Source organism: Python bivittatus, unplaced genomic scaffold (assembly GCF_059951505.1).
Source record: "Python bivittatus isolate LINGU-HERP-01145 unplaced genomic scaffold, Pbiv_v1 ctg000480_np1212, whole genome shotgun sequence".
In the NCBI taxonomy this organism is placed as follows: Eukaryota; Metazoa; Chordata; class Lepidosauria; order Squamata; family Pythonidae; genus Python; species Python bivittatus.
The window spans coordinates 33072034-33084351 of NW_028277075.1; the positions used below are offsets into that span (position 1 = coordinate 33072034).

The 12318-nt window shown below is 36.9% G+C and overlaps 1 protein-coding gene across 1 annotated transcript in view; it reads left to right on the top strand.

Annotated features, from left to right (window-relative positions):
* ARHGAP1 (Rho GTPase activating protein 1) overlaps positions 1-12318 on the top strand; it is a 37168-nt gene that overhangs the window by 17390 nt on the left and 7460 nt on the right. Inside the window, exons 4-7 of the mRNA XM_007421768.4 lie at positions 7223-7310; positions 7554-7685; positions 7911-7997; positions 11960-12058. Coding sequence (XP_007421830.1) covers positions 7223-7310; positions 7554-7685; positions 7911-7997; positions 11960-12058 — 406 coding nt within the window. The remainder of the gene's footprint in view (positions 1-7222; positions 7311-7553; positions 7686-7910; positions 7998-11959; positions 12059-12318) is intronic.

Below are 12318 nucleotides of genomic sequence, written 5' to 3' on the forward strand. Positions count from 1 at the left end.
GTGGTTACCTAAAATTAGAAACATTCTTGTTTGATGAGCTCATATTCTGTATTTGCATAGAGCACCATTGCATAATCTGCAAGGACCATTCTCTAAGGTCAGGACTGAGTTGCTACAGAACAACTAAGTGGCAAGTTAGAGGCAATTAAGGAAGAGGTCAGAGCAAGGAAGTAAATATAAAATATCAGACTGAAGTGTGGCTGAGATAGTGAGCTGTGATAAAACAAGGAAGTTGTAATTCAAAGGATATTCACTCTTTTCAGCATACACAACAGTATATTTCAGCAATAATTTTTAGATCCTCTAGAGCCCTGCAGTTTTATTGGACTTCAATTCCCATGCTCCTCAGCCAGTGTGGCTCACACATATCTAGAGGATTCTAGATTGGAGAACACTACTTTAGAACTTTTTCTTGGAGTGTTAGTCTCTTCTTCCAAGAATAGCATGCTTGTTTGTTTGTTTTTGGTAGCTTGCAACTAGTTTCTGCTATGCTGTGTGTATCAGCTTTATTGGATATTAATGTGATAATGGGAGATTGGTTATTCCTGAATAGATTTTGGTTACACGAAATTAAAAAAACTGAGATTGCTGCGTATGTGATCAGTTACCCTGCGTTTCAAAATATGCAAGGGAAGTGAAAAGAGTGGTGATTCTTTGAGTTATATGTTTTATCTACAGTATCCTGTTATAAAAGGAGTATGAAAAGGACATAGGAATATCTTGAGTTTAAACTTGTTTTCAGTTCATGTTTTTTAAGTGAAATTCAGTGACTGAAAGAAGTCAGACTTTGTGAGACATTCCAAGAGCATCTTTATGTTAAATAAGTTTTGTAGTCTGAAAAAGCCAGACTTTATTGTGTCAGCCAGAAATATGGTGTTTCCCTCTAGTATAGAAAAAAGTGGAATGCAACAAAAAGTGTTTATTTCGATTTGGAGAGTCTGGAAAATGGTATCTCCTAGATTTATTAAGGAACAGTAATCTTTTTTTTTTAAAGACAGTAGCAACAGGAAACAAAAAAACAGGAATGTTTCGATACTCTGTGTGTCTTTGTGTTTGCATGTAGATTTTATTCCAACCTTTCTCATCAATCCAAGGAGTTAGTTTGGCTAAAAGGACTTGTTCTTTTAGCATAATTTAACTTTGTTTCTATTCCTCCAGGGCAGGGTGTACTTGATGGGGCCCAGCCAGGTAGGTAAAGTGCCTAGTCTTCTTGTCATTGGCATTTAAGATCATGGTATTCTTTAGCATGACTGTGGCCTGTGGCTGGGTTATCTCAAGGGAGCCCAAATTCTGTGAAGCTGAGGGCTGCATCCCAGACCTCAAAGTTCACTTGTTGTGCATTATGCCAAGTAGATTGCAGCCATGCTTCTCTTCTCAACTGGTGATACAGCCATTTTGGTCATACTACTTTCATAACCTCTCTAAACTGAATATGGGACTTTGAAATTTCCTGGCAGAGCTCTGCAGTGGACATCAGCTGGTGGGCTTATGTTGGGTGTTTCTATTCTCATCTGTTAACTTCTTTTTTCTTGGATGGTGATGAGTACTCTACCCATTAGGAAATAGGTACTGCTAACTTTCCCATTCTGAAACTTTTTGTGGGGACAGTTTCTTCTGTAATTAAAATTTATTTAATTTACCATTTCTTTTAATTTGAAATTCTGGAGGAAGAGATAGTGCCTATTTGATTTTTTGCTGTGACATCACTAAATTTATCAAAACTGATTCCTGAAATCTAGAAAATTTGCATTTTTTAAATCCTCTGTGCTTTGGCACTACCTTGAGCACTTTCTTTTAGAACCACCAATGTGAATGCTATGATTGCTACGTTCTTCCAAATCTACTTCAGATCTGTTTATTCCATGGGTTTTCCATTTTTATCATCTCTTCCTGTAAATAGTCATAGGCTTACATTTCTTGAAGATTATATCTCCAATGTCTATAGGGATATGTTTATTTTCACCTGTTTATACAGACTTGGTTGGTTGATTAATACAATTTTGAAAAATTGGCAATTACCATTTAAAAATTTGTAAATGTAGCCATTACCTCTTCTTTTCTTAAGGCATATTTATGTTTTTGAAAGCAGAATGAAAGACACTGTCATCAAGAAGGGCAGAAAAGAAAGCTCCCAGAGCTGTTAAATATTTTGCCTATTTCTAATCTTGTTCATCTTTAGCCTAACAATACTCTCATACCTGCATTACCTAGGTGCAGTTAGTCCCCAGTTTAAGAATGAGTTCCGTTCCCAAGGTCTGTCCTTAAGTCGAATTTGTATGTAAGCCGTATAAGTACAAGTAGTAAATGTGTAATTAACTTGAACCATTGTGTATTTAATTCAAACTAATGTTTATTTAACGTGGATTTTGCTATGATAGGCTCCATTCTTAACTATGGGTTGTCCTTAAACTGGGCGTTCTTAACCCAGGGCCTACCTATATAGCAACACACTGGCTTCTCAAGTTTGCTAGTGGTGAGCTTCCTAGTTGCCATTGCTTAGAATTTTTTATCAGTTACAACCAAGTTCATTTCAGTATCCTATTTTTAGCATTATTTTGTCAGCTAGACTGTGCATTAAAAGGAGGAAGGACAATTTTTATTGTGGTTCTTGTAACAATACAGCCATCAGTGTTGATCAGGTCATTCCTGCATTCTGAAATTTCCTTTGAGGAAATGCTTTTTAAATAATATGTTGCTTCTATACTCATTTAGGTCTTTATTCATGGAAAGAACCTCAGCTTGAGAAGTATGGCTGACTTGGTAACTAAAGAATTTTTAGAAGAAAAAAAAAAGGCCTATAGTGTACTTTAAACAATATAATGTGTGTCCAGGAAGAGCTTCCATGTCAAAAGTAATTTTAAAATCTCCATCTGTATTGTAACCTGGTATATTTTACACTTTTTTGCTGTATGATAGCATAACATATCTGATTGCTAAGCTTGGTCTTCAGTTAAAAAGGAGTTTTCACTGTAGATTTGCATAGAAACTGGGCTGTGTGATTCAGAGTGGTTCACGCATTATAAAAAAACTTTATTTGACATTGGCTTTGTTGCTTGAATTTTAAGTATCCTGGACAATTTTGAAATAACTCATAGCCCTAGAAACATTTCAGTTTACTTGAAGATAGTGTGAGAGAGACTGCAGGTCCATATTGTTTATCAGTGACATATTTTCTAAGTGCACAGAGGAGTTTCTGATGTGTAATGTGATATTCTTACAATTCAACATTCAAATCAAAATTCAACAACTCAGTTTCATGTGGGTTTGAGCAGCTGCTTTCATGTTTATTAAAGTACACATGCTTTGGAACAATGGGAATTTAATCCTTGTTTATTATTCATTACATATTGAATTCAGTTATCAGAAATATTTCTCCCTGAGTCATACAGAAATATTTGTTAGTATTAGTGCACATATTATGGTATAATGGGTTGTCTATACTTCATAAATGATAGCCATTTTTTAAAGTTTCAAAACTAAAACACAATAGTAATTAACCTGTTGACATTAGACAAGTTGGAAGTAATCAAGTTATTAGGTTTCCTCCTTTGCTTTGAAAAATGTTATAGAACGCTTTGTTAGGGTAACCAGGAAGCTGTGAAAATGAGTATAATTATGCTTTGCTTTTGAACTGATCTTGATTCTTCTAAGAGTTGGGAATTGGGTTTCCTCTAAAATTAAAAGTCGGAGATGGAGATCATTGTCTATGAACAGTTTCCAAAAGATTCAGCCTTTTCTGTGTTTACTTAGTTTCCACTCTTGAATTCAAAACTCAAAATGTTGAATTTAAACTCTAATTATATATGCTGCATCCTGATAACACAAATAGGTGGCAGCCTAGTTATCTGTTGTTATTATTATTACAGTCTTCTATTACCATTCAGAAACGCTGCTGTAGAGCAGTAGACTGTATAACTTCATCTTGCACTTAGGGATGTTTTTTGATTGTTCTATGTTTTTTACTAGCCCATTTTGTCAGATTAGTCAACAGAGGACTAGACGATTATAGAATGTTTCCTCATTGTGAGTGGGTAGTGAAATTCCACACCAGAAGTATTAACCTGACCATATTTAAAGCCCGTTACCAGTTCTCATTTCATAAATTCACATTGAAACAACCACTTTTTCAAAGAAAAATAATATTCATGCTTTGTTTCTGAAAAAAATGTATGGTTTATAAGCTAAGAAACACTGCTGTACTAGTGGTGGGACTAATCTTTTTTGCAACTTTTTTTTAAAGGAACTTTTCTCTTTGCCTATAATATACAGTATACCATCCTGCAGAACAGAGAAGTGTATCTGCCTTCATTGAAATAGATGCAAGATGAAAAAATCATAGAGGGGTTCCATTGTATTGTATTAGCTGCAAAACGATGTTATCCCAGTAAACTATTAAGAGCATCTGCAATCTACTCCAGTGCATACATTGGATATACAGTGGTACCTCGGGTCACGAACGCTTCTGTTCACGACCAATTCGGGTCACGAACAGCTCAGTTCGCAAAATTTTGCCTCCGTTTGCGAACGCCAGATCGGGTGACGAACAGGATCCGCAGCCATTTTCCCTGCCGTGACACGTGGTCGTGGCTTCCTGTAGGGAGGGGGACTCTCCCTCCAAGCAATAACCGCCTCCCCACCCGCCTTCCTGTCCTCCACGCCAGAAGTCGCATCGAGCAAGGTTAGCGTTCTCTCTCTTCGTACTGTACTTTGTGTCATATTTTTGTGGTTTAAAAAAAAAAAAAATGGTTCAGAATGGATTAACCGTAATTACATTGAACCTTATGGGGAAATTTGATTTGGGACGCAACCAAAATCGGTTGGTGACCAAATTCAGAGGGGTCAGAACGGATTAACCGTATTTACATTGAACCTTGTGGGGAAATTTGATTTGGGTCGTGACCAATTTGGGTTGCGACCAGAGTTGCGGAACTAATTAAGTTTGTGAACCGAGGTACCACTGTATGTACTCTTTCATAGTCATTTAATTTGTGGGGAACTACATGGATGTTTCTTAGGTACTTTGCTTTTGGGCAACCATGGGATAAACTGTTGGATGTTGGTCTTGTGACTTGGCTGTAGCTGTGTATAATTGTTCCAGATTAGCTCTGGATTGCCGTCCTGGTTTTATGTCTCTCTTAGGTGCCATTTTGTCACAAGTGCCTTCTACCATCATGTGCTTGAATGGCAAATCCTAATGTTTGCAAAAGTACAAAAAAAAAAAAAGAAAAGAAAAAGAAAAACCTTAGGAGGAGGGGGACTTCCAAATACAAGCTAATAAGGACAAATACTTAATAGGCATGGAATGATGCTGAACTCTGGGTAGAAGGCATAGAAAAATGGGGAATGAGGAAAATGGAATGATGGAATCATGAACAGTGAGTACTCCAACCTAGTTGCAGGTTCCATTTGTAGCTGCTATTTTGCATCCGTCCTTTACATAAACAATGTTTATTTCAAATGAGTCCATATGTAGCTCTTACCTCTTATCTCATCTGGTACAATTTTCCTCTTTTTTTCCCTAATCACTTTTACATGAAACTGTCCCTTGCTTAGTCATTGTTCCAGATGTATTGTATACCTAGTATGTAGAGAGACATTCTTGTGGAGGAGTTTGCGTCATTTGAAGCTTTGCAAAGTAATGCTGCTAAACATGTATTAATTATTTCAGTATTTCCAGAAATGTGATCTAAACACAGTTAAGATGATTATAGGCCTTAGTAATACTTTGCATTGTATTTTGGTTTGTATCAGTCATGAGTGAGCTTCATTTGTCACAGCAATATATACAGTAGAAGTTGCAGATACACTTAATTAAAGAAAAAGACAAAATGCTCCTCCCCTATGAATGTGAAGTAATCATAGAGTAAAATCAAAGTAATCAAAATAAAATCTGTATGGCAGGAAAATTGTATCTTCTTTAACCATTTATATACCATTATGATGATAGCTAAAACATTAAACAGCAAGAAAACGCATATAGTTTCAGCCTCCTGTGCAGAAAGGCCCAGTTTTGCTCCCACAGGGGAGAATTCCTCTTTCACATGCATAGGTTTGCTTGTCTGAGAAAAGGTGATTTAGGTAGGGGCTAGTTCAAACTGAAAATTGTTGTGTTGTATCACAGGAAAAGTCAGATTGTCAAACGCAGTTGTTTGGGAAATAAGTAATTTCACTCAGAAGCCTAAGATCTTTAACTTTCTACAGTTTTATTATATATTGCAATAGATACATAACGGCAACTAAGTTTCTAAACAGCAGATTAAACCTTGTCTGTGCAGAATCATATTCATTGGCCTTTCTGTTGTTTTGATAAAAACCCAACTCACCTTCTTATCACCTGGCAAGACCTCTGTTTCTGAAGTTTCCTCCTGGTAACAGTATTCTTTGTTTTAGTTATAGGCTGCTTAAAAGGCTTCTGTTGATGATATAACTTTCATATTAGATGTAATCTGCTAGTAATGAAAAAAAGACTGGAGAAAACTTATAATCAGATACCCATTGGTCTGTTATGTCTAAGACAGTGTTGCCACACACTTGCTTAGTCATCTGCATGATTCTGGGCTGCAAAAAAACATTAATGATTATTTTATATAATATGTATTATATTATAAGTCAGTAGCAGAAGTTCTTGTGACTCTGCAGTCTGCTGGTTTGCTTTTCAGTTGATAGTACTTGAGGGCAGTTTGTTATTGTATGGTTTTTAGTTTGTTTGCTTTGCTTCCTAGTGGGGATTTTCCTTTTCCATTCAAAATACACAGGAACAGCAGATGCTGAGAGATTGGATGCACTGGGGAAAAAGTACAGCAAGAATACTGCCCTGTAAATTAATCAGTTACTTCTTTTCAGACCGTGTGTTGGGAATGTTGTTTTTTTCTCTTTGCTTTGGAATTACAAATATTTGTCATGATAATGCTGTGGATGTTCCCTAAGTTGAGTTAAAGAAAGCAAATCCACATTGACTTCTCAAGGCCCAGGATTACCATTTTCTTTATCACTTTTCTTTAAAAAAAATCACTCCTCCACCTTTCACTGTTAGGGCATTTGGTTCATCTCAAATGTTAGCCATCTCCAAATTGTACAGGGACTTTGTACAAGCAAATGTTATGTAGCAGTTTTTACTTCTGAGTTGAAAATGCGCATATGACTAAGGTAGCTTCATTGCTTTCTTATTATGGCACTCCTTGCTTTGTGCTATATGTTGTGATATGTAGCATTTCTGTCCTAGGTGATGATAAGTATGGACGGAAAGTAATTTTGTTCAGTGCCTGCCGTATGCCTCCTAGCTATCAACTTGATCATGTGAAGCTGTTGAGGTGAGTGTTGCTCTACCTGACTTGATCAAGCTTAATCTTTGAATTTTCCCAAACATTCAGATCTTCAGATGACAATGATTTTTGACTAATTGTTAAGGAAAAGTTATTTAAACACTCATAGTTTGCTTTTCAGCTATTCCCATCCACATTTTAGAATCCATATCTGCCTTTATATATAGAGACTAGATTGTTCTTACTTTGACTACCAGATATAAGTACTGACATCCACGTCTCTTTCTTCAGCTATTTGAAGTATACATTGGACCAGTATGTGGAGAGTGACTACACCCTAGTATATCTGCATCATGGCCTGACCAGTGAAAATAAACCATCTCTAAGTTGGCTGCGGGATGCCTATCGGGAATTTGATCGCAAGTGAGTGGCTGTGGTTTTGGATTTTAGAAGGGTCAGGATGGTCTGGATAAGGACAATATATGTGAACAGAAATAAAAAGAGTATGCAAAGGCTAATATAGTTTGCTAGCTTTCCCGGGTGAGAGATTTAAGTTGATTCCCTGTTTTTCTTATAGCAAATCAAGTACCTTTCAGTTAAGAAAAGAAGAGAAATGTTTTAGATAAATCATAAACCTTTGTTTTTCAGATACAAAAAGAACATCAAAGCATTGTTCATTGTGCACCCAACCATGTTCATCAAGACACTGCTGATTCTCTTTAAGCCCTTGATCAGGTATGAAAACGTGAAGATGCTTTGTTCTGTCATGGATGGGTGTAGCGTAAAGTGCTTAGGAAGTGAAGCAATTTAATATTTTTAAAGTAGACTTATAATAATAAGTTGCAGCATGTAATAACATTTTTAAAATTACATTGTGATTTTTGCCCCCTTTCCTAGAAGGAATTTGGAAGGAGCATGCATTATTCCCCCAATTATCATTTTTTTTGCTACAAAAATTGATGAATTAAGTTGAGAGATGCGTTATATAGTACTGTGCAAAAGTTTTAGGCAGGTGTGAAAAAATGTTGTAAAGTAAGAATGCTTTCAAAAATATACATTGTAATTGTTTATGTTTATCAGTTTACAAAATCCAAAGTGAGCAAACCAAAGAGAAATCTAAATCAAATCAATATTTGGTGTGACTACACTTTGGCTTCAAACCAACATCAATTCTTACACTTGCACACTTTGTACACTTGCACAAAGTCAGGGATCTTGTAGGATTAGAGTCAGGTGTATGATTAACCAATTATACCAAGCAGGTGCTAATGATCATCAAGTTCCTATGTAGGTTGAAACACAGTCATTAACTGAAACAGAAACAACTGTGTAGGAGCCTTAAAACTGGGTGAGGAACAGCCAAACTCTGCTACTAAGGTGAGGTTGTGGAAGACAGTTTCATGTCACAGGTCATACATCATGGCAAGACTATGCACAGCAACAAGAGACAGGGTAGTTAGACTGCATCAGCAAGGTCTCTCCCAGGCAAAAATTTCAAAGCAGACTGGGGTTTCAAGATATGCTGTTCAAGCTCTTTTGAAGAAGCACAAAGAAACGGGCAATGTTGAGGACTGTAGATGCAGTGGTCGGCCAAGGAAACTTAATGCTTACTTCCCTTCAACATTGGAAGATGTCCAGCAGTGCCATCAGCATAGAACTGGTGGAAACCAGTGGGACTCAGGTATACCCATCTACTGTCCGGAGAGGTCTGGCCAGAAGTGGTCTTCATGGAAGAATTGCAGCCAAAAAGCCATACCTCTGATGTGGAAACAAGGCCAAGCGACTCAACTATGCACGAAAACATAGGAACTGGGGTGCAGAAAAATGACAGCAGGTGCTCTGGACTGATGAGTCAAAATTTGAAATATTTGGCTGTAGCAGGAGGCAGTTTGTTCACCAAAGGGCTGGAGAGCGGTCCAATAATGAGTATCTGCAGACAACAGTGAAGCATGGTGGATGTTCCTTGCAAGTTTGGGGCTGCATTTCTGCAAATGGAGTTGGAGATTTAGTCAGGATCGATGGTGTCCTCAATGCTGAGAAATACAGGCAGATACTTATCCATCATGCCATACCATCAGGGAGGCATGTGATTGGCCCCAAATTTATTCTGCAGCAGGACAACAACCCCAAACATACAGCCAATGTCATTAAGAACTATCTTCAGCTTAAAGAAAAACAAGGAGTCCTGGAAGTGATGGTTTGGCTCCCACAGAGCCCTGATCTCAGCATCATCGAGTCTGTCTGGGATTATAGGAAGAGACAGAAGGATTTGAGGCAGCCTACATCCACAGGAGATCTGTGGTTAGTTCTCCAAGATATTTGGAACAACCTACCTGCTGAGTTCCTTCAAAAACTCTGTGCAAGTGTACCTAGAACAATTGATGCTGTTTTGAAGGCAAAGGGTGGTCACACCAAATATTGATTTGATTTGGGTTTCTGTTCTGTTCGCTCACTTTGGATTTTGTAAATTAATAAACATAAACAATTACAATATATATTTTTGAAAGCATTTTTACTTTGTAGCATTTTTTCCACACCTGCCTAAAACTTTTGCACAGTACTGTATATTTTGGTTTCAGCAAAACATTTGATCTCATGATATCTCATGATAATTTGATTAGCAATCAAGTTTTGGCTGGTGACATGACAGTTAAGTGGCCACATAGCTGGCTCAAAAATCATACTCAAAGAGCACTCAACAATGATCCTTTATCAAACTAGATATAGGTATCAAGTGAGATGTTGATACCTATATCTGGGCTCTTGAATATTTTTATTTGTGATTTGAATGAAGAGGTGGAGATAGTGTTTATCAGATCTGTAGATGACACAATAATGGATATGATAAAATTCAAAACCATCTTGATAGATTGAAGAACAGACTAAATGTAACAGAATGAAATTTAACAGGGGCAAATGTAAAGTTCTTCATTTAGGAAACCTAAATCAAATCCACAGCTATAGGCTGGGGAACTATGTGGCTTGGTGATAGTACTTGTAAAAAGATCTTGGAACACCAGGTGATTGCAAAGCAAATATGAGCCAGCAGTGTGATTTGGTTGCAAACAAACTAATTAACAACCTCCCCAGTTCTGGGCACTACACTTTAAATAGGATTCAGAGAAACTAGAACAGGAACAGAGAAGAGCAATGAGACTGATCAGGGGACTGAAAACTACATTTTACAAGGAAAAATTGAAAGAACTAGATACGTTTACTCTTGAAAAAATATGCTAAGAGTATGCCAGTACTCTTCAAGTAGCTTTTTCATAGAAAAAGTTCAAGATATCTTTGTTTTCTTGTGTAAAACACAGAATAATGGGCAGAAGGTATGGAAAGCAGATTCTGATTGAATGTTGAAACTTCCTAAATAGTAAAAGCAGTTCAACAGTGGAACCAATTATTCAGAGACATCGTAGACTCTTCTTCATTGGATGTGTTTATGTGGAGGTCAGATAGGCATTTGTTGGGAATGATGTAAATTAGATTCCTGTGTTGAGCAGGGAGTTGGACCAGATGGCTTAGATGGCACCTTCCGACTTTACAATTTTATGATTATACAGCTGTGTTGTTCATTCATGGAATATTATTGGAGGGTGTAGATAACTTCATGTTCCATTTGCATCTCTCAAAGTTTCCAACTGTTTCTTTTGTCATACCCTAAATGTGGTGTGTATCAGTAGTTTAAGTTCAATATTCTAGCCACCATTACTATCCCAGCATATTAGGGTCAGTTCATTTCAAGTTATTAATAGGAGTTCCATTCTAGTTGAACAACTGCACATAATGAAACCAAGAAAAAACTTACCTTGCATACAGTATGTACACAAGCCCATTCATTTTGTATACCAGAAATAGACAAAAAGATTTCAAAACTGTGGCTACGTAAACCCTTTGGACTAAATTGTATTTTCCAACTGTGGAAACTGCAGATAATGAGATTGCAAATAACAAGGCCAGCTCTGTATGCACATCTCATTTTATATACTACAATGTTGTAGTCTTATTGATGTCCCATATTTGTTCAAAATATTCCTGCATTTTCCCTCTTGAGTTAATTTTTCATATGCATATGGCTTGCACTATGTAGTTCTCAGAAGCAAAAGGAAAGATGATACCATATTTCCTATATCCTCCATATTTTCTTTACAGCATAGTGCAAATACCGCCTGCAGATCAATAGTTCAATGCTAAGAAAAAATGATATTGGATTCTTTTATTTTGCTGAGAGATGGTTTCCATAATGTGGCTATTTTATTATTGTTGTTTTTACATAAATTGAACAAATGCCTTTGCCTTGTGGGGATCAAAAATTCCTAACTTTTGCTGAGCTGCTACTTGCATTGTTTAGTGTTGGAAATGCAGGAGTCTTTTAGTTAGCTGATAGCTGAGGATTTCTTGTCCTCTGTAAGAAATTTATGGCAAAAGACAGAGGTACTTTTTAAAAATAAAATTCTGTGGCACTACATGTTGAAAAGGATCAGTTTCTAGCCCACTGCAAAATCTACAGATGAAGAATTTCAGTAATATATAAATTGTCAATGGTACAGGGACGACAAGACAGCATGTCCAACTACTGCACGAGAGCATCCTTCTCAATGCCATTTTTGTCTGTTCATCTCATCCTTGTAGCATCATTGTAACATCCTAGTACTTTTTTTTTTTTTTAATGTACTGGGCTATCAATTGTCTTGCAGCTTTAAGTTTGGACGGAAGATATTCTATGCAAACTACCTGAGCGACCTTGAGGAGCATGTGAAGTTGGAACAGCTTGGGATCCCAAGCCAGGTGCTAAAGTGAGAACATATTGCTTGTTGACTACCTTATTTCTAGCTTCCGTGGAGGATGATGTATTAAGGAGGAGTGCAGTCAGGAAAAGGCCTTGAGAGTTTGGTTTCTTTGCATATTTGGTATGATACTGTGAGCCATTTGGGTTCTCCCAGCAAAATATGTTTTTTTCATCTCCCTTTTTCCATGATCTTTGTGTTGGGTGCTTTCTCCCAGTTATTTATCTGTCTTTTATTGTTTTTATCTGCTGCTTGAAAACTTGCTCTGT